Raw genomic sequence first — 21,980 nt, 5'->3', positions numbered from 1 at the left:
CTATTTATTGCTTGTCTTTGTTGAATAATACAGAAGACAAGGAGCTTAAAAAATAATCGCATATTGAATCGCAATCGCAATATTTTTTATTTGTAGTTGTTGTATTTTATTAATTATTAATATAATTATTAATTTGATTATTTTCAAAAATCGTTCAGCCCTAATTATAACCTTGATCCGTAGTAATTAGGACATATTTAATCAGCAAGGTATGATGAAGTATGCACTGCATAGTGCACACAGATTATCCCACCCCACATATGTCATTACGTCGGTTCCTAAAGAGCCTTTATAATATGCAGTGCACTGTAACCTTGATTGTCAGTGTTGGGATTTGCCTCAACCTCACAGTCGATAGAAAATAACTAGAAAATAGATAGAAAGAGCTATATCATAAATACTACAGTACTATTTGAATGATATACCTACAACAAACTCGCAAACTTTTTTTTTAGAGAGAATTTTTCACAACATTTTAACATAAATTATGATTATTACGAACATAACAGCAATCAAAGACTTCATAATACTTGGATTCCCAGGACTTGACCCAAGGTATTATGGACTTGTATCTACTCTTCTTTTCTTTACCTACATGGCTATTGTTGTTGGAAATATTTTTATTTTAGTTTTTGTTGGAGTTGAGAGGTATCTTCATAAGCCAACATATCTGATCTTCTTTCATATGGCAATGAATGATTTGTTATTTGGGACAGTGACCTTACCAAAAATGATATCCAGATATTGGAGGGATGACAAGATAATATCTTTTGGTGCCTGCTTCACGCAGATGTATTTTGTTCATTCCTTGGGAGCAATTCAATCTCTCCTTCTCCTTATTATGTCCCTTGATCGTTTTATTGCAGTTTGTTTTCCATTAAAATATCCTGTTCTGCTTACAAACAACACTGTATCTATGGCTTGCGGATTGTCATGGATTGGTACATTTCTTAGGATGATGGCAGTTATATATCATGCCCTAACCTTGCCTTATTGTAATTCTAACATAATTGTGCAATGTTATTGTGACCATACTTCAGTTACAAAACTGGGATGTGGTGAAGATGTTAAATATGTTCAGACTGTTGCTGTCGGCCTTGCAATGTTTAGTCTCTTGCTTCCACTTTCATTTATACTTTTTTCCTTTATTTCCATCTTTGTAGTTGTTTTTAGAATAGGAAACGCAGAAGGACGATCCAAAACCTTATCAACTTGTACACCACAGTTAGTCATTTGTTGCCTTTATTACATGCCAAGATGTTTTGTTTACCTAGCTAATTATATAGGATTCTCTTTCAGTTTGGACATCCGCATTTTATTGATATTGTTGTACAGTCTTCTTCCTTGTGCTGTTAATCCAATCATATATTGCTTCAAAACAAAATATATCAAAGATATTTTGATGAAGAGATTGAAAAATGCTAAAGTTGGAATGAAGCTTCATAATAATGCATAGTGTCTAAATATGATTCTTACCATATCTATGTATATCAAATAACAAATAAAATAAAGTGTGTCCATCTACACCACTTTCACTCTAGAGTATTTGATATCAAAAGCTTATGCTACATGTTCTCTTTATGGTGGAAGGCTTACTTGTTTATTTCAGAGTTCTGCTAAATCAATTAGAATGCATTTGTTTACATTTTCTGACAAAGACCTGAGCAAATTTCTGTACTAAATTAACTGTTTCTACAACTAAAACGTAATACATAAAATACCATTGTGTCTTACTTTTGTTTTACTTTTACTGATTGTGTTTCATGCATTTCTTCGTATGTATTGGATTGTTGTCTGATTGGTTACTTTTATTGTTCATTTTGTGGTGAGGCGCAGATAGAACTTTTGACGCACGAAAGAACATGCAGTTTTGATAGCCCCAGTAATGGTGAACGCAAACTCCCATGCTATAAACAACTGCACCAAAACATAGACATATAAAAAAAAAATGAATAAATCATCAGAGCCAGCCGCTCCATAATAATATAATATTCTGAAGTAGCCACACTTACTGTACCTACACAGACCCACAGCAGGCTTGTTGTTCTGTGTTGGTTAGTTCCATAGATTCGTTATCCATGTCTATCTCTTCATCCTCCTCTTGCTCGTTTTGTTCTTCCTCTTCCTCATATTCCTCACTGTCCTGTCTTTCTCCCTGGTGTGCTGGCTCAGATGTGTCGCTAACATGCTAGCAGTATTAGCGCTAATGCTAGCTGTCTTGAAATTCCCAGAAGGCATTGCTTCATTTTAACTTTTGCAAACAAATATTCAAATAAAAGAAATGCAGGTAGATTTGTTTTATTTCAAACCATGCACGTTTACGTTTTTGAACATCTGATCTGAATAAGTAATTTTGCTACAAAATAATAGAGACTAATGTAAAAGTTCGTGACTGTAGAGGTAAACCATGACTATGACATCGAGAGATTCATATGTGGTTTATATAGTGATCAGATTACGTTATTAATGGGAATAGTTTCCCGGAGCGGCCAAAAAACGGAGCGATTCCGCCATTTCGTCTCCGTTTATGTTTCCCCGTCTCTCAGCATTTACAGGTAAGCTACAGTTTTGTTTGTTCAGTCCAGCTTGATTGAAATTTCTATTTGAGTGAAAACAATGGAATTGTGCTGGTGTTCAGCAGTCGGAAGCATATCTAGGCCTACTAATCTCATTCCATTTCTATAATCTGAAGTCTATGATTATCAATTTAACTCACATTTTACTCACTCATTATTGTGTGCAATTTCATTTTTGTAGGCTATACATAATAAATAACTAAAATAAAATAAATACAGCATTCTTTTTCGGGAGATGTCACGCCAGACTCACAGTTCATACTGCAAATATACAAATATTACAATGGACCTTACCTTATCCTTAATGTTCAATTTCAGTAGTTTTACCTCCTTCAGTGAAAGTGACAGAACAGACATAAAAGTGACAGAACAGACATATTTAAATAAAAATCTTCCAGATCAGAGCTTGATGCTAAATCTGCTGATTTTCTGTTCTAAAGCAGTGATTCTCAGTCTCTCCAAAGTGGGTTCGGGGAAGTTTATTTATTTTACAAAGCAATGCAGGTTCAACGGATATTTCAACTTTTAAATCATTAATAGGCTATATAGACAGCGTTCTCTAACAAATATACTCTCTTTATATTCACCATTTTATGGTTTTGGGCTGAAAAAAAGAGAGCCTCTGATATAAAGTAGCCCTTATATCCGTGCATTGTTAGCCATGCTTACTAGCCACACTAGTAAAGACACCAAGGGAGGGCAGCATAAACGGGTAAACATTTATCTGGTCTCATTAATACTGTAATGTCAGTGAATTGTGCATAAGTAGTTAGCTACAAAAAATAAACGTCATGTCATTGCAGGTCAACCTGCATACGAGATGGAGAATGACCCGACTGGACAACAGCCATACATCTCTGGCACACAGACTGTAAAATTGTGCACACAAAGACATCTCTGCAAGAGATGCTGGGTGTATATTGATGATTTATCCTGCTTGCCACTCTTTCTGTCATGCATTTTAAAACTGAACTGACGGGACAATTTTATAAGAAAATAAAATGGTAAAAAGAATATAATATAATATAATACATAGGCTATATGTACTATATATGATGTATGATACTTGTAACACAAGTTTTTAATGTTTGGAAATCGGCCCATGTGATTCCTTTACATGGAGATGGAATCAAGTAATTTAAAGTACAATTTCCAAGTATCTGTACTTTATCTGCATGTTAATTAAATACTGACCACAAAGTACAATCAATATAACCGTTACAGTCTTTCACCTTTTCTAAAATCCCATGTTTTTGAACAAACATGTTTCTTAAACTTCAATTTGGACAAAAGTAGAAGAGTAAAAACATGAACATCTCACAGTGCTTAAAACGTAAATGCTTCATACACATGTTAAACCTGGCAGCACATAAGATCTATACAGCCACCACAGTTTCATGTGGGCACCCAAGATTAAGGTCACCAATTCAGTATCTTAGCAAATGTGAAATATGGTTACAATCCCCTCCTCGGTTTCTTAGTTATGGTTTTGAATAATGCCCAGAAAAGCATTTTTGCACAACATTATGATGCCACAGTGAAGTTGGTCTTTGACCTTTTTATCACTTCATTTTATCTTATAAATTGTCATGATAAGATTCTGAATTCTTGAGTTAGGGCAATAAATGTGTCAGTGACCTTGACCTTTGACGTCAAATTAGTTAATCCAAGAATCCAACTGAATGTTTATGTCAAATTTGAAGAATTTAGCTCAAGGCGTTCCTGAGATATCACATCGTATTCACTTTACTGTTTCTCTAATACCTGTCATCCGTTACCAAGTACAGTTGAGACATACTGGCGCACATTCTAGTAGATCTCAAACCCAAATGACTCTGAGGGACCCATTGGGTCAATAGCATTTCAGGTCTTCCATCTGTTGCCCTGTGAGAGGGCTATCCACTATGGGGATGATCACTCCAGCATCTCTATCAACAGCATGCCCACTCTCCTCCCAGTCAATTTCAGGAATGCCAATCTAAAACAAAAACAAAAAAGTAAATTAATAAACAATTACTCCTACAGTAGTAGTAATTTAGCTATATAGTCCACAAATATGTATTTATTTTCCACGTGGAAAGTTATTTTTTGTGCATTGCATAACAAATGTATTATACCATGGCCACAGAACATCAACCATGTGAGCACGGTTATTGGTCAATGCCAATTATGTTTGTTCAGAAGTTACATTTTTGTTAACATTTCAATTGCAAAGTGGGATTTAATTACACAACAGCCTTACCTCCAAGATCTCTGGGTCAGTGATAGGATACAGCTCCTGACCCATTTCCCAAAGTTGGTTTGGGGTCATATTCTGTTCTGTTCTGATGGGGTGGTTGTTCCAGGTCTCTCGAAATGTGTCCAATAGCTTGCAAACGGGGCAGGAAAACAGCAGAAGAGATCCAGACAGCTGCTGAGATCAAGCAGCCCCCCCTCCTCCAGGGTGTGTAAAACTGTATAGTACAATGATGTGACTCCATCCCTTACATCTCTCCAAAGCCTTTCAATACTGATTAACAAAAACACAGAAAGAAATGTTTTTAACAATATTTCAGGGACAAAGGAAGTTCACAACTTTATTGTTGTACAGTTGACAAAATACTTGTCTATTTACCAAAACCACTCACACAAAGTGTATTCATGACAGCAAAAAGCCCCCTTGAGACATTTTAAAATTACTCAAATGTAAAGAATTTTAGTTTGAAAGGATGTCTTCTTCTTCTTTATAAAATAAATGATACGAATTGCAAATATGAATTCAGTTAGGATGTTGCATTTGATTTCTAGTATTTGCATTATCCTATAGATGTAGCCCAAGCCAATTTGAGTAATACTGAACAGTATATATTTGTATGTTCTTACTTGATTTTCTAACTAAACAGTGAATGTATTACAAATTATATTGATTTAGAATGTAAGAATTCTGACCCATAATTACCTTTACTGCATTTACATGTATAATTCATTTATGACCATTTATGTGTTTTATTGCTGGGATAAAACACTGGGATATTGCTGCGTGTATACACCTTAAATGGTTATTGGGCGCCCATGACTATCTGCGTAGGTGGGCTTCAGCCAAGTGACGTAACAGAATTACAAACAATTGCGGCAGCAAGAGAGCCTCACTTTTGGAACGATGAAGAAACATGTCTTTCTTTGGTAATTAGGTTGCGTATATTCATACATGATACCCTGTACTATGTAGTGGTAGTGTGGAGGACAGTGTTCTAAGAGCAGCGCAGCCTGGCTCCTTTCAGGAACAGCTCCGTACATCGTGTGTGTGTGTGTGTGTGTGTGTGTGTGTGTGTGTGTGTGTGTGTGTGTGTGTGTGTGTGTGTGTGTGTGTGTGCAGGGAATATGAATTACCTAGTTTCTCTGTGATAATGTGAACACCATATCCCAATTATGATCATAATCTAGATAAGCCTCATAAACAGGTTCTTCATGTCCATGCAAACACACTCAGTAATGCAAACCTTAAAACTTAGCCCCCTTTGCTTCTGAGAAAAATGTCCTCTCTGCCCATCAGTGTAATTTTCTTTTAAATTAGTAATTATTTAAATAAAATATAAAAATAAAGTTTTGAGCATCTCTTAGTTAAGTTTTGTAGAAAGGATATATGAATGAATGGTTTATTTTCGTGTCTGGCCGCTTACTTACGGCCCATCCATTATAGGATTATTCAGACACATTTTGAATTAACACTTTCCCAGTGCTGACAGAAAACAAAATACAAACATGATAAACAAGATACATAAGTATAAAATGTACAATTCAACACACAAAAAACAGATAAAAGGTAAATGCAAGTGGAGTACTAACAAAGTTAACATTTTAACATAAAACCCTTTCAGACAAGAATAAATTATGGTACAAATAGAAGATTAAATAGATTAGGCAGATACTATAGGTATTCCAAAAAAGTAATTAGGTAGGCGAAACTGGAGAGAGAGAGCAAGAGAGGGAGAGAGAGAAACAGACAGACAGACCAAAAGAGACTAAACGAGACTGATGTACTATACATTTTAGTTGTTGGGGATGATGTTTTCACTCTCTGCTTTTGATAGTTTGTCTGCCATGACATTAGAGACACTGTCAAGGGATTGTTAAATGCTACCAGCTAGCCTCCACCAGCCACAAATGCAACTGCAATGCTGAAAAAAGTAACTGGCATGTACCTGACAAGTTTGTGACAGGTGTCAATGTGTACCATATATTTGGGGCAGGGCAATGTATAAGTGCGCCGAACCACACATCCCATTTGGGTCAGCCTCGACAAAATGCCCACTGTGTCCACTCTGTGCATGGATGCACGGATTCTATCCCATTGGACTCTGTGTCCCATTGCCTTTAGATTCCTTCTCACCATGCAGTACCCAGCATTGGGCATATTTGACTTTAACTCAGATACTTTAGCATCAAGCTCTTCATCTGTGAAGTTACTGTGTAGTCCCTTAACAGACAGATTGAGGTCTTTCATCCTTCGAAATAGTGTGGCACGGGATACTCCCATTAATCTGGCTACCCCAGGAACAGAGTATCCAAGTTCAAGAAGATGGCAAAGGCGGTCTTCTGATATTATGAGTCTTGGACGCCCATTAGTTAATTCCACATGTGCCGCTTCTGGTTGTTGCTGGTTGCACAACTCTAGTTGGTTGTGTAGTTCTGTAAGTGCTTCAATGATATCATGAGGGATTAGGACATTGTTTCCCAAGACACTAACAAAGACCACCTCTTGAGTTATAACAAAAGACAAGTAATCCAAATCGAGTGTCTGGCGTAGAAGAGCTTGGCTAAGGCGAGAATGTAAACGCTCCAGAGTGTGGGCCGTCACCAATTCCTACAGAAGAAAAGATTACACCTTAAAGCAGCCATATTATGCTCATTTTCATGTTCATAATTGTATTTTAAGGTTGTACCAGAATAGGTTTACATGGTTTAATTTTCAAAAAACACCATATTTTTGTTGTACTGCAGTGCTCTCTCTCACTGCTGCAGATCCTCTTTTCTCCTGGTCTCTGTTTTAGCTACAGAGTGAGACCTCTTTTCTTCTTCTTCTTCTGTACTATCTTTGATTGCACTGCACATGCCCAGTAGCTCAGATGTAGATCATGTCAGCTAGCTAGCTCCATAGACAGTAAAAGAAAGGCTGTTTCTACAACTTCGGTCAGTTACAAGGCAGGATTAGCTGGGAGACGCACATGTAAGTAGTTCTTTTGTAGATTATGGTGAACTTGTGTGTGTTGTAGCAGTGCTTTGCTATTGAGAACGAGGTAGCATGCTAGCGTTAGCATGCTAGCGTTAGCATTAGCGTTAGCATGCTAACGCTACGAGCTAATGGTTGCGGTTAGCCTGCTCGTTTCGGCTTGTAACGTCACAAGCCGTGCCGATTTTGAACAGCTCACCCAGAGACTGAAGACAGGACACATTCAGAAACTGTATCTCACTCTAAACAGCATGGGTGGATTTTTTTCAAAGTTTGTATGTGTGTGGAAGCACCAGAGACACAAAAGAACACCCTAAATCCCAGAAAAAGTGTTTTTTTCATAATATGGGCACTTTAAGAAAAACAGCCATGACAGTTTATCGTAGCTGAGGGTGAAATTGTAGTCTAGAAGCACTATTTGAATGGTTCAAAATAACTTACGGCAACCATTATGACTACATTATTACTTGCTAGAGAGTTGGATAATAATATATGTGGGATTCTTAATAAATTACAAATAATAATCCTGTTTACATTTTTTCATGACATGGTTTTGTATCCCATGAGAAACCTATTTTACACTTAGCTGACTTAATATTTTCGTAGTTTGGTTAGGTTTAGGCAACACAGCTAGTTATATAGCATTGTTGACTACTGACACATGGGTGCTAACCATGGATGTAATATATGGATTTGAGTGATAATAGCATCTACCTTAATAATATGCCTACTGACTCATGACATCTATGCTGCAGAAAAACAATGACTCTTGACACCGTGTGGCAGCTTGTAGCATCTAACGTTACTGAGGTTTGCATAGTTTGTTGTCATGACAGTTTTTAGATTTTTGTAAAGCTGTACTTTCATTTAATTGTATTAACTCCTGCAAAGGAGGTTATCATTTCGCACGTCCGTTAAGTAGGCTACTTCAATGTTCTCTTTTTTAACACGATTTTCATTATCTTAATGAACACTGTTTATTCTACTTCGTTTAAGAATGCTTGATTCTGATTGGCTGGGAGGAGGGCATTAACCCGGAAGGTTGCCCGCTGACTGAGCACAGCGTCATCAAATAGCAGATCAATACGCCGCTTGTATTTTTTTTCTATCACAGAAATTTCAAACATGAGGTCCATTCTAAAAATAAACCTTGATAAAAAAGTTTCTAAAATGTGTCAGAAATCTATCGGAGGGTCAGTCGATACATAGTTTCGCAAGCGAAATACAATGTAGCAACTACGTTATTAAACTAACATTAGTGATCAGATGCAGCCTTGTGTGGTTGCTATAGAAACTAATAGCTACAGTTGAGCTAACGTTATTCGCCGTAGTTCTAAACGTTAGCCTACAGTGTTTTAAAAATGGACAAATTAATTGTCAATGTTAATATATTTGGAGTAGGGAAGACATTTGAGGACTGGTTAAAGAGCGACGAGGACGACGGAATGACAACAGAAAAAGACAAGAGCCAGGGTACCCGTTTCCGAGATCTGACAGATGAGGAGCTGCGTACAATTAAAGACGGGCCCTTGAACCAAACACGAAAAAGGCAACTGCCTTTGCTATCAAGGTTTTCACCGAGTGGAAGAGCCGATGCAGAGCGAGGGACTCGCTGGAAGTTCTTATCATTGGCCTGCGGGCTGCGGGCGTGCCAGAAGTCCCGCATCTACTCTGTCTCTGATTGGCTGCTAAGCGATCAGCAGGTCTTTAAAATTGACGCCAATATCGCTTCAATGTACATATTTAATCAGTGGTGTTGTCACCAGCAACAATGCGTTGCTCAGCTTTGTTCGAGTAAGTTATGCACCGTAATAACTTTTAGAAACTCTGCAGGAACCTCCGTAAGTGACATACATACCATTCTGGGTCTGTAAAATATGCAACAATAATACCAATAATGAAAAAAATACTGTTTTATGTTAAGCCCTTTGATTTCCCTTGTTGCAGAAATGTGTTATATAAAAAACCTTACATTCCAGTGTTTAGAAATACAGCATAATGGTGTTTTTGACAAATTTGCATTTGTTTACACTTGTAGTCTACTGTTATAAAACACAGAAAACAAACTATTTACAAAGATGAGCATTTATAATTTATTTTCCATGTATCATTATTTAAAAATGCAATTTTCCAATTTTGTGGTTGTGGAATGTTAATAGCAAGAGAATAAAGGGAAAAAAACATGAGCATAGTTATGTATGGAACTTTGTTTGATTTTGATTTAACATCAGACTGCATTATTTTTTTTAAATTAATGACTTTTTTGAAAAACAATTTTTAGACCGAATATATTATTTAGGGCTATCAAAATAACGCGTTAATTTCGATTAATTAATCTGAGAAAAAATAACGCGTTAAAAAAAATAACGCAGATTAATCCATTCCAGCCGTTCTAGCCATCATTGGACTGTAAAATGAAGGCGGGAGACCAGAATGTGCTGCCTGGATCATTGATTGGAACATTTACTTGTAAAAATCTTCTTCCTGCCAACCTTGGCTACCGAAATCTGGTGCCACTGATATGTCTGCTCTTCTCTCTGGTGCTCTGAAACAGATGATACACAAACACCGCTGCACGTGACGCTAGTTAACACTATACTCAACAGCAGCTAACGTTAGTCTACCGCTAGCTAGTTAACACTATACTCGACAGCAGCTAACGTTAGCCTACCGCTAGCTAGTTAACACTATACTCAACAGCAGCTAACGTTAGCCTACCGCTAGCTAGTTAACACTATACTCAACAGCAGCTAACGTTAGCCTACCGCTAGCTAGTAGCTGGATTAAAAACGGTTAAAATGCTGACAGCTAACGCTGAACGGTGTAAAGTGTTTTAGGGCGTTTTCACACATGAAAGTACGAACCAAGGTCCGGACCAAGGTTCATGTTTTTGTTACATTGTATACATTTGATCCGGTAAGTTTTGGTTTCACACTACAGTTGTGCAAGCACACTAAGGGCGTTTTCACACATACCTCATTTGGTCCGGACCAAATGAGGTATGTGTGAAAACGCCCTAAATAACTGCCAATTGGTCTTATTACTACACAGTCCTGAACTCTCCAGAATACATTCAAAATATTCATCTCACCTGAACAAGTAAATGTTCTTATCAGAGGTGTCATTTTGCACCAAATTGTTCCTTCAATTGCATGCAATTTTGAACAAACTAAGACCATGGGAAAAGCAACACGTTCTCACACCCATCTCGTAAAATCTGGACGCTTGGTCAGGTGCCTTTGTCGTTCTTATTGACGCTAAAAGTCTCTTTTAGCGCCTTAAGTTAACGCACTTGGTCGGGACTATTGCCGTCCCTTTAGCGCTTTAAGTAAACACGCTTGGTCCGGACTATTGCCGTCCCTTTTGACGCAGTTATGTTTAGGAAAGGGTCATGGGTGGGAGTACGGTTCTGTGACACGCGGTAGGAAAGAAAAAAACGACCACAGCAAGCATGACAAGCGGGACGTGAACCCTGCTCTCCTGGGTGAAGGTCCTGTGTTTGACCCATCCATCCCCCCCAACCAACCTCCTTACGTGGAAATTCGCCCTTACATACTACTCGCTAAATCCTATCTAACTGCTGCTCTCCCCGGTGCGTTACACAAACACGCTGAAAGACGCCTTTTTCATAGCATCAGATGTTGAGAGCCACTGTCCAAACGTCCTTATTTTATGAGTTCGGAATGAGAACGGGTTGGGAAAAGGGGTTGGGGAAAAGAGGGTTCTGAGTTAGGCTAAGGTTCGTGAGAGGATGAACAAGGTGGATTATTTTCTTAACAAATGAGTTTTTAGGAGAATTGTCCATACATCAAACAGAACAACAACTGCTCAGTTTGTTTAGGATAATTCACTTAAGAATAGGTTATACACATAGACTGTAAATTAGTGGACATAGCAGTAGTGACCAGGGGCGGTTCTAGGCTTTGAGGAGGTTCAGGGCTTAGCCCAGACCCATTTAAATAAACTAAATGCAATGCAAAATGGCGATTGGTTTGCCCAGCTTGTTAATAGCCAACGTATGTCCATTTCAACTGCCCAGTTTTAGATGTTGGTTAGATGGCACAAACATTTGGCCTTATCACACCTGGTCTGGAAACCCAAAGCCATACTTGATGATGTGGGGGGTCTGGGCTCCTCCCCCTGAAAGTTTTGAGCATCAAACAAATTAATTTCCTGCATTCTGGTGAATTTTTATTCAATTCAATTCAATTTAATTATTATTGTTTCAGCAAGATTTTTGCTAATGTTCAGAACTGTTTGCACATTCAAAATATAACTCATCCCATCTGTGTTCTCTGAGATTTGTAGGAGTCATGATATTTTGAGAAAAATAAAGATATATTACAAGAATAAAGTCTAATATTGAGTCTAATATTTCAGGAAAAATCCACCTGCCCTATAGTCTGCTGTATATAACGTGATTGTGTAACGGATGTGTACTCTCTCTCTCTAGCGTTGTGTTGTGTTACAGACGAATCCGTCGCTCTTCGTTGGCTATCACAGCCGTTTATTCTGGTAAACAGTAGAATAGTGTCTATTTGATACATGATATTAACAAAATACCAGTGTGGAATCACAAAAATAGACAACTGTACCTGGTAAACAGTAGAATAGTGTCTCACAATCACATTTGTCACCATAAAGAGCTCCAGTTAGCTAAAATGAAAATAGAAACTATCAGTTTACTGTTGCTACGGTTGTATCATAAAAGTTAGGTTATCAAGCTAGGCTAACCAGACTAGCAAGCTAGCACAACGTGGCAAGCTTTTTCATTTAAGCTAAAACAAAAGAAACAAAACAAAACTGGCCTCTAATATAAAATTTGAGACCTCCCGTGTGGATATACTACATGCACATCATATACTACATAACATTATCACAACAAACACATTTACCTAACTATAACAGTGGAGCTCAATGTATGCGACTTACCATGAAACAGGCTACAGCAGACTGGTGATAAGTGTGTAGGAATTTACCCTAAAGTCTGCAGAATAGCACCAATAGATGGCGCTCATGTTACATAAAAAGCCTGTCTCATATGGGAACTACTAGCCAAATGAAAAGTTACCTTTTAATGGCAAGTGGAATTATTAACTCCGCTACATTCCCCCCTACTGATCTCCACTTCAAAACAAACGGTCAAGGTAAAAACAAAAAAACAAAAAAAAAAAAATATAAGCATATGTTGTGAGAACACCATGAAGCAAAACGTATCAGGTACAAACAACTACATACAATGACAATTTTACAGTACTGTTCAGATCACAGATACCAAGTATTCCAGTCAATGACCATTCCTGAAGAATTAGAATGTGAAAGGTTTGCAAATCCTTCCAACACTCGTAGGAAAACATGCCCATATACATGTAAAGCCACCAGATATCACACGATGTACACAGTACAATTAAAACCCACTTAGACACACACTCTCTAATGCATCACACCATACAAAGGTGGTTCCCAGAGAAAAAAATAAAAATAATATGCCACTTTTAAAGTTCACAAAATGACAAAATGCAAAAACATTAAAGCCCAGTAAGGACTTTCTGGTGCATGTTTTGAATAAGTCTTATAACAGGCCTAACAACCCTCCCATATCTAGTTCTCACCCCAAGTATCCCATCACTAGCAGAGATGAGTGATCTAGATCTGACTACAGAACCTGCAACTGAAGACTGTAAATCAGGTGGTGGCATGGGAACAAGGGGTCTCAAGTCAGTCTGGTCTGCAGGACAGTCAGTACCAACAGGTAAGTCAAGTGAAACTGTGTGGTCCGGTGCGTCAACAGGTAAGTCACAGGCCGCTGTATGATCTGATCTGTCAACAATCTCCTCCAGGTCAGGAGGTAAGTCACAGGAAAAAGTCTGGCCTTGTACGTCAGCAAGTGAAGCGGTCGGCTGACCTCCAGTTGAATCCTTTTTCCCTTACTGTATCGTGGCTTGCTGATGCTGGAGTAGCCCTCGAAAAACTGCTGGTAAAACCCAACCATACCAAGGAATGATCTTATCTTGGAAGGAGATGGGATGTTGTTGCTCTCGTCCATCAGATCCCTCTCACACAGGTCAACAATGGATCTGACCTTCTCCGGGTCAGTGGAGATGCCATCTTTGCTCACAAAATAGCCCAAGAACTTCACAGATGACCGCATGAGGTGGCACTTTTTGGGCGCTAACTTCAGGTGGTGCACCCTCAATCTCTCAAATACCATCTCCAGTCTTTGCAGCGCTAGCTGTTCGTTAGGGGCAAACACAAGGATGTCATCCAAATAGCAAAGGAGGCTCAAGAAGTTTTGATCTCCAAAGATGGCCATCATCATCCTCATAAACGTGGCGGGGCTGTTACACAATCCCTGAGGGAGCCTGTTGTATTCAAACAGCCCGAATGGTGAGGTGAACGCCGTGAACTTTTTGTCCTCCTCATGAACTTCCACATTGTAGAAGCCAGACGTCAAATCCATGGTCGAAAAGAATGCATTCCCTCCAAGAGCAGCCAAAGCGTCAGCCTGGTGAGGTAGGGGGCGTGCATCTTTGATGGTGCGGGCATTTAGCCAGCGAAAATCCGTGCAAAGCCGCAGATCACCATTCTTCTTCCAAGCTAGGACAAGTGGTGATGCATACTCACTTGTGGATTTTCTTATGATATTCCGCTCCTCCATTTCATTCAAAGCGGTCCGGAGCTTTCCATAGTGGGAGGGAGACAGACGATGATACGGCAGCCAAAAGGGTCTGCTATCACTCAGACGGATGCGATGAACAAACCCTTCAGCCTTTCCGCAGTCCAAGCTGTGGCGGGAGAATATGGATTCGTACTTGGCTAGCAGATCAACCAGTTTTGCTTTCCAGAATGGAGACAGGTGAGTCGAGTCAATGTCAATGTCCTGCAGACCCAAATCATGAAGAACTGTTCTAGTAGATCTGGGCATGGAACGTTCAGAGTCAACAGTCAAGCTCTTCTCGCTACCGGTGTCAGTCGGTTGAACAGTCCTGGTTACATTACATTTTACGGAGTCAGTCTGGTTGTTCACGTACAGGCAGTTGTTGTCAAAGTCCTCAAGTGCTACACAGGGAGAAACGTCAGCAATCTTGCAGTTGCGCCTTAGGGTCACAGGCTTATGGGAAGGGTTAATAACTCTCACAGGAACCCATCCGTCGCCCCACAGTGGTGTCACAATGCGTCCTACCATGAATGTCCGTGGCACTGTTCGTGATTCACTTGGCTCCACAACTACCGTACTGCCAGCGGAGAGACATGTGTGGCTGGGGAGCCGGCCCCACACTAAATGTTCTTTCATGGGCTCTAAAGTCACAGCGTGTTTCAGTTTAACAGTGTCCACTTTACTAGGCATCTCATCGCCCCTCCATTTTTCCACAGTGGCGAACAACTGCAGCAGTGTTTCCTCCTCTCCAGATGACTGATGTGGGAGAGATACTTTCCCCCAGGAACCTTCGGCCAACTTCATCGTACGAATGAGGTGCTTTATCACATTACTTCCCAGAATCAAATCGTCACCTTGGCCATCCACAATAAGTGTGGGCACTGAAAAGTGGCAATCAAAGACTTTCATCTGAAGCTCGCAGACACCCACAGGGTTAGTCTTCAGCCCCCCACAGCCAATCAGAACGACCGAAGTTGGAGAGATAGAATCAAGAGATATAACACCGGCTTCCTCCAACATTGGAAGTGAGCGCGAACTCAGAGAACAAGCCATTGAGCCGCTATCCAGCATAGCACGTAGCTCTACTGTGTCCTGAATCAATACATCGGTGTAGAAGAGGTCATCTGTTGCGGTCAGTCTCTGTGTGTTTTGAAATATCAAGGTTGAATCATCGCTTGCTGAAGCACAAAACTGAGAATACACAGACTCAATGTCAACATCATCGCATGGGGATATGGCAACTGGCCCTCCACTCATCCCCTCCTCGTGCAGGCCAGCTAGTTTCCCTGCTGAGTAGGGGCACCAGCTTGGGCAGCAGGTGAGTCAGAAGCAGACGGGGTTGAACAATTGACTGCTCGGTGTCCAGCAGCATGGCAGTGGAAGCAGAGACGTTCATTTCGGCAGTGGGACACAGTGTCATGATCGTCGCGGCCACAAACGGCACATGGGCCCCGAGCCCTGGTGTGGCTAGCAGACCTAGGCTGCCTGGAACGTGGAGAAGACTCCCGCTGAAGCAAGCGCTCGAGGAGAGTGATAACGTGTTCAAGGGAGCGTCCCTCACTTGTCAACGGCTTACCAGCCACAGCAGGTTGAAGAGCAGGGGCAGGAGGAGTTACTGCGGTCTGAACGTGGCTACACAGAGCCTCTTCAGCCTGAGCAGAAGGCAAGCTATTGATTGGGCGCATAGCACATTGCCTCTGTTGCAGACGCTTCTTCTGGTGGTGTTCATCCAGTCTCACTTGAACATCATCGGCAGTCCACTCTTCAAGTGGCTTACTGCTTAAGACCAAGGACAACTGAGGATCGGGACAGTGAGTGACAAACATGACTGCCACTTCACCAGAAGAGTTATCGAGAGTCTTGCCTTGTCTCTCTAGTCTCTCAGCAGCAGTGTCAACGGCTTTGTTGAGCCGAATCCAGTAGTCAACAGCACTCTCAGTGGGAAAGGGTTTTGTGTCATAAAAGTCAGCCAGAGGCATAAAAGAAGTCACTGAGTCGCTAAAGTGTTGTTTGAGTATGTCGAAAATGGGCTGGGGACCTGACTTTAAGTCCAGACTAGGCTTGTTACGCAGTCCTACCTTCACTACATCTCGTGCTCTACTTTGTAGCTTGCTTAACACTTCCTCTGCCTGATCACATAACTTTACATCTCTCTTTTTCAGATACACTTTAACAGCCTCTTCCCATTCTGAGATGGAAAGTTTATCTGTTTTATCACCCCTGAATGGTTGCGTATCATAGCTATGGTGACTGAAAGTTAGATTAACTTTAGCGAGATCAGCAATGCTAGAATGAGCTACACTCACATCACCAGCTGGGATGGACTTAAGACATGAGACAATGTTCTGTCCAATGCTGGTTCCAATCTGTTTCACTAAATCACCAAGAACATGCACTGAAACATGTTCGGCTTCCTGACCCACAGGAAAAGCAGGCTGGCCACCTGTCTGAATATCTGTAGTGGCATAGGCGCCATCACAGTCAGTCTGATTCACACCAGCATGATACGGGGTAGATGTCATAATTTCCGCCCCTTTTTGACCGCATACGGTCCGCAGCAGTGGCTCAAGCCACAATCTCTGACCCCTACCAATACCAGATAAGTTTAACTCATCCATTGTCAACGTAATGCAAATGTCAGTATCCCACAAAATGTTCAAATGGAAGAATAGCGACAATACCACAATAGAAATTGTATATGAAAAAATTTATATCTCAAAATCGTCAAAATAGGCTACTCACTTTTCAGCACTCAAGTCCCTTCAAAAGTGGAAAATACAAGAATAGCCCCCTTTTTCTTTTTTTTTTTTTTAAACTTACTTGAAATGCAATACACTCTCTCAGGAGAAAATAAAAATCACATCAATATGTAGGCTGATTACACGAAAATAAACAGTATATACAAACCGACCAGTATCATCATAATCCTCATCCTTAAATCACGCTAATCTCATTAATCAGTCCGTCCTGCGCCACTCAAGGCAACTCACTGCTCCGTCGTCGCGCTGGCATTCACAAGGTGGAATGGCAGGGTTCCCTCGCGAAACAGCAACCACATGCGGAGAAGAACGGGTCACGGCACCATTTGTAACGGATGTGTACTCTCTCTCTCTAGCGTTGTGTTGTGTTACAGACGAATCCGTTGCTCTTCGTTGGCTATCATATCAATAGACAACTGTACCTGGTAAACAGTAGAATAGTGTCTCACAATCACATTTGTCACCATAAAGAGCTCCAGTTAGCTAAAATGAAAATAGAAACTATCAGTTTACTGTTGCTACGGTTGTATCATAAAAGTTAGGTTATCAAGCTAGGCTAACCAGACTAGCAAGCTAGCACAACGTGGCAAGCTTTTTCATTTAAGCTAAAACAAAAGAAACAAAACAAAACTGGCCTCTAATATAAAATTTGAGACCTCCCGTGTGGATATACTACATGCACATCATATACTACATAACATTATCACAACAAACACATTTACCTAACTATAACAGTGGAGCTCAATGTATGCGACTTACCATGAAACAGGCTACAGCAGACTGGTGATAAGTGTGTAGGAATTTACCCTAAAGTCTGCAGAATAGCACCAATAGATGGCGCTCATGTTACATAAAAAGCCTGTCTCATATGGGAACTACTAGCCAAATGAAAAGTTACTTTTTAATGGCAAGTGGAATTATTAACTCCGCTACAATTGCTCAGATGATATGGTATATCTCAGACCATCTGACAGACACAGAGCCCCGTTTGAGACTCTCAAAGTCTCTGAATGAGACAAAGTTTAAGAAAATTTACATCAGAGGTGGAAAACCTAAAGTACGACAAAAATACATGGCACATGGACGCAGCGCGACATGTCTGCCGCAGCATGCCCACAGCATAGCGCGTTCATTATAATTACCTGAAGCTGCACAGATCATCTCATCTCTAGATTTACAGAGAGAGTTGACACAAATCAACTGACGGGTCTGGTTCAGAGCTCTGTGTGTTAGAGCGTGAACCATAGACTGTAAACGTCACGTGAACTTCAAACAAAATCATTATTATTGAGCACCTAAACTTTGTGTTGTCTACATTTCAAATACATTCGGGGCTACAGTAAAAACATTCGAGGATGAAGCCCCTGAAAAATTAACTGGCGATGCCGATGGCAGTGACGTCACCCATTGGTTTGTGAACTGCCATTTTGATGCCTAAAGTTTGCCAATTTGGCAGTCGCCATCTTGGTTTTCTGAAACCAGTGCTGACGAGTTTTGATGGGAGGGTGAAGCTGGCGAGGATGGCCCGGCCAAACCAGTGTTGTTTATGTTTGCGCTAAGCTAAGTGCTAAAGAAATTTGCTGATTTTCAACCCTTCTGAAGCGAGTCATCCAGTGGAGATTTACAGGAAGTTAAATGCGGAGCTCTGGGTACTGCCATGTAGTGTTTCTTCTTTAACAGCAAATGACTGGAAAATAAATTGTTGTTATAAGTTATTGTTAGTACATTTTAAATACATTTGTTTTAATTTAACCATATGGCCTTAACAGTAAACAAGCCTTACTTTAATCTTTAATTTGTTTTGTTGTTAAAGATAAAATACTATTTCAGTCGCAGTTTTGATAAGAGGACACATCTTTTTTTAAGGTCAATGTTTTTACATGGCACCCACGTTCGGGCTAAAATAGTGGCAATATGCATTGTAGTAAATTGAGTATAGGTATATTCCACTTCACTTTTCATTGTTTTATCTTTATCAAAATGACAAAGTACTCAAATGTTAGCCATTACATTGTCCATTACATAAGTAGCTGCCCATTTACTGTAATTTAGAATATGGTCAGAAGGCTTTTAGGTTGTAGAAAGTCTTCTTTACAAACAGACGTTATTTTGATTAACATTTTTTTGAGAAATGTTTTGTACATGGAGAACAAAAAGCTGTACAATGGTTTAACCAGACTAACAATTAAAAGAGACGATACATGAGCAACAGTTGAATAAGGATATAAGAAATCACCAGTCATTGGTAAAATAAATTGAAAGCTTAGCATCAAATTGTGTTCATTTTTTAATTTAAATTAAAAAAGGTTCCACTTTCAGTGTCAAGTGCACAATAATGTCTATGACAAGCTGGAATTACAGCAACAGGTGTGTTGCTTTAGCAAAGCAAATTTTCACAACTTCAAAATAGAAATAGGAGGTTAGTCTAGAGTTAGAACTTTGAGAGCTTAGTTTGTTTTGGGTGTTGTCCGTGTTTTGGCTACGTTCAGACTGCAGGCCTTAATTCTCAATTCCGATTTATTGCCATATCATATTTTTGAGTGTTCACTTTTTTTTAATGTGTAAAATCATCTCTCAATGCAAATCAAACCAGCTATTAGGCTAACTGAAATAAATCCATGCCAATCTCTAGGTATGGTGAAGGGTATGTGATGATGTGGGGCTATTTTAATTCCAAAGGCCAAGGGAACTTTATCAGGATGCATAGTATCCTGGATTCATGAAATAACTGGCCTTTAAAAATACAAATCTGCCTGCCTCTATGGGAATTTAACATAGGAGTGTGTATACTTATGCCTCTGTATTGGAAGAACATTTATTTATTTATGATACATTAATTATTCACAAAGAAAATTGGTGTCCTTAAAGGTTGGATTTTTCCTATTTTTTTTTAAATAAGGCATTAAGATCAATTTCCAAAAGATGATTTTTTATGCCTCTTTTTAGTCAACTTTATCATGGGTGTGTAAACTTATGCAAGCCACTGTATTGGTCTAATTTGTTTTCTTATTTTTTTCTCAACACTGATTTTATTTTTATCTCTTTTCTCCCCTCAAAAAAGTAGAAGACCAGAAGTTACAGTAGTGTGTCTGCATTGTTCCAATGTGTTTCTCAAGTTGAACTTATTGAAAGAAGAAAACAAACATGTTGACTCTTTGATTCACATTATGATCCTTTGAGGATAGGCCAGGTCAAACTTGATAAAAGGCTGATATAACCTGGCTTCCAGAAATTGTAATGGGTTTGGAGACTGAACTCCAATCTCAAAAGGAAGAGCCATATTTAGACATGGGAGAGCATCAGAGTCATTAGATATACTTTTTGGCATAAGTGATTTTCAGATATACTGCAGGGCATCCTTTTTAATAGTAGGGGGTTGGGTATCTCTGTTAAATGATATGGTATGTTGGTGGTATATTCTGCAATTAATATTCTAAAGGTCTAATCAGTGCATTTGCCTTGCAGGTCTTTATTTCATGTCTTGGTTCTGATAGATTCTTATTGTAAACTGAAATTATGATCACCAATTTTACAACCATGAGAAGCTTCCTCATCCTTGGATTCCCTGGTCTTTTACCACAATATTATGGACCTGTGTCAGCCCTGCTTTTTTTCGTCTACCTAGCTATTGCAATAGGAAATATTTTTATTTTAGCATTTGTTGTCTATGAGAAGTCCCTGCAAAAACCAACATATCTGGTCTTTTGTCACCTGGCACTGAATGACTTAACATTTGGCACTGTGACTCTCCCAAAGATCATATCACAGTATTGGTTGGGTGATAGCATTATTTCATTTTATGCATGCTTTACACAGATGTTCTTTGTTCACTATTTAGGATCAGTTACTTCTTTCATCTTGTTGGTAATGGCTCTTGATCGATTTATTGCAATATGTATTCCACTGCGTTACCCTGCTCTAATCACAAACAACATCATATCAGTGCTCTGTGGTTTTGCTTGGTTTATACCTCTGCCTTTGATGGTAGCTGTTGTACTCCATACCCTAACTTTACCTTTCTGTAAATCAAATGTTATTGCTCAGTGCTACTGTGACCACATATCTATAACAAGTCAGGCATGTGGTGAGAATGTTAAAATTGTACAGGTCACTAGTCTCTGTGTGGCCATGTTTTGTCTCTTGCTTCCTCTTGCAATAATCTTGTTTTCCTATGTTTCCATCATTGTGGTTATTTTGAAAATGTCCAATGCTTCAGGCCGCAAAAAAACATTATTAACTTGTACCCCCCAAATATTTATCACTTGTCTTTTTTACCTTCCCAGGTGTTTTGTTTATGTAGCTAATACTGTTGGATTTTCCTTCAGTTTAGATGTTCGTATTTTATTAATACTGTTGTACAGTATTTTTCCTGCTGCTGTTAATCCGATCATATATTGTTTCAAGACTCAAGACATTAAGCAGATGTTGATGAAGAGGCTGAAGAAAACTAAAATTGGAATAAAGATAAAACTTTCATATTAATGTGAAGTTGACAGATGAGGCATGATACACACCACCAGCAGGATTTATCTGTTCCAGACACGTTTGGGACATTAAAGACAAATCCCACCTTCACATTTTGGGCTTTACACTTTTAATCTCCACATTTAATTGTTGCTTTCCCTCAGTCATTCATTTCTCCAAATTTCTGTATTGGTCTTCTTTTACTTATCTGCATCTTTAGTGCGCAGGAAACATGGCATATTGCTATCTAATGTCAAGTTCCATCTAATGCACTTGTAAGAGCCATGTTGTATTGTTTACAGTTTTTGGTATTT

At 39.3% G+C, this 21,980-nt stretch overlaps 2 protein-coding genes across 2 annotated transcripts; both read left to right on the top strand.

The window, feature by feature from the left end:
* The first annotated feature begins 431 nt into the window (after positions 1 to 431).
* LOC116048506 (olfactory receptor 52E8-like) lies at positions 432 to 1,531 on the top strand. Its single transcript, XM_031297652.2, has one exon. The coding sequence runs from the start codon at positions 488 to 490 to the stop codon at positions 1,454 to 1,456; it is 969 nt and encodes a 322-aa protein (XP_031153512.1). The 5' UTR covers positions 432 to 487; the 3' UTR covers positions 1,457 to 1,531.
* A 19,015-nt stretch (positions 1,532 to 20,546) lies between these two features.
* LOC116048507 (olfactory receptor 2AT4-like) lies at positions 20,547 to 21,684 on the top strand. Its single transcript, XM_031297653.1, has one exon. The coding sequence runs from the start codon at positions 20,719 to 20,721 to the stop codon at positions 21,682 to 21,684; it is 966 nt and encodes a 321-aa protein (XP_031153513.1). The 5' UTR covers positions 20,547 to 20,718.
* Positions 21,685 to 21,980: the final 296 nt, after the last annotated feature.

Source organism: Sander lucioperca, chromosome 5 (assembly GCF_008315115.2).
Source record: "Sander lucioperca isolate FBNREF2018 chromosome 5, SLUC_FBN_1.2, whole genome shotgun sequence".
NCBI classification, from domain to species: Eukaryota; Metazoa; Chordata; class Actinopteri; order Perciformes; family Percidae; genus Sander; species Sander lucioperca.
The sequence above is the reverse complement of the archived record's forward strand: the minus strand, read 5'-3'. Positions and strand labels throughout refer to the sequence as shown.

What these genes read in the sequence shown, in the direction of transcription:
- LOC116048507 (XM_031297653.1), top strand. Translation starts at nt 20,719, where the DNA reads ATGATCACCAATTTTACAACCATGAGAAGCTTCCTCATCCTTGGATTC.
- LOC116048506 (XM_031297652.2), top strand. Translation starts at nt 488, where the DNA reads ATGATTATTACGAACATAACAGCAATCAAAGACTTCATAATACTTGGA.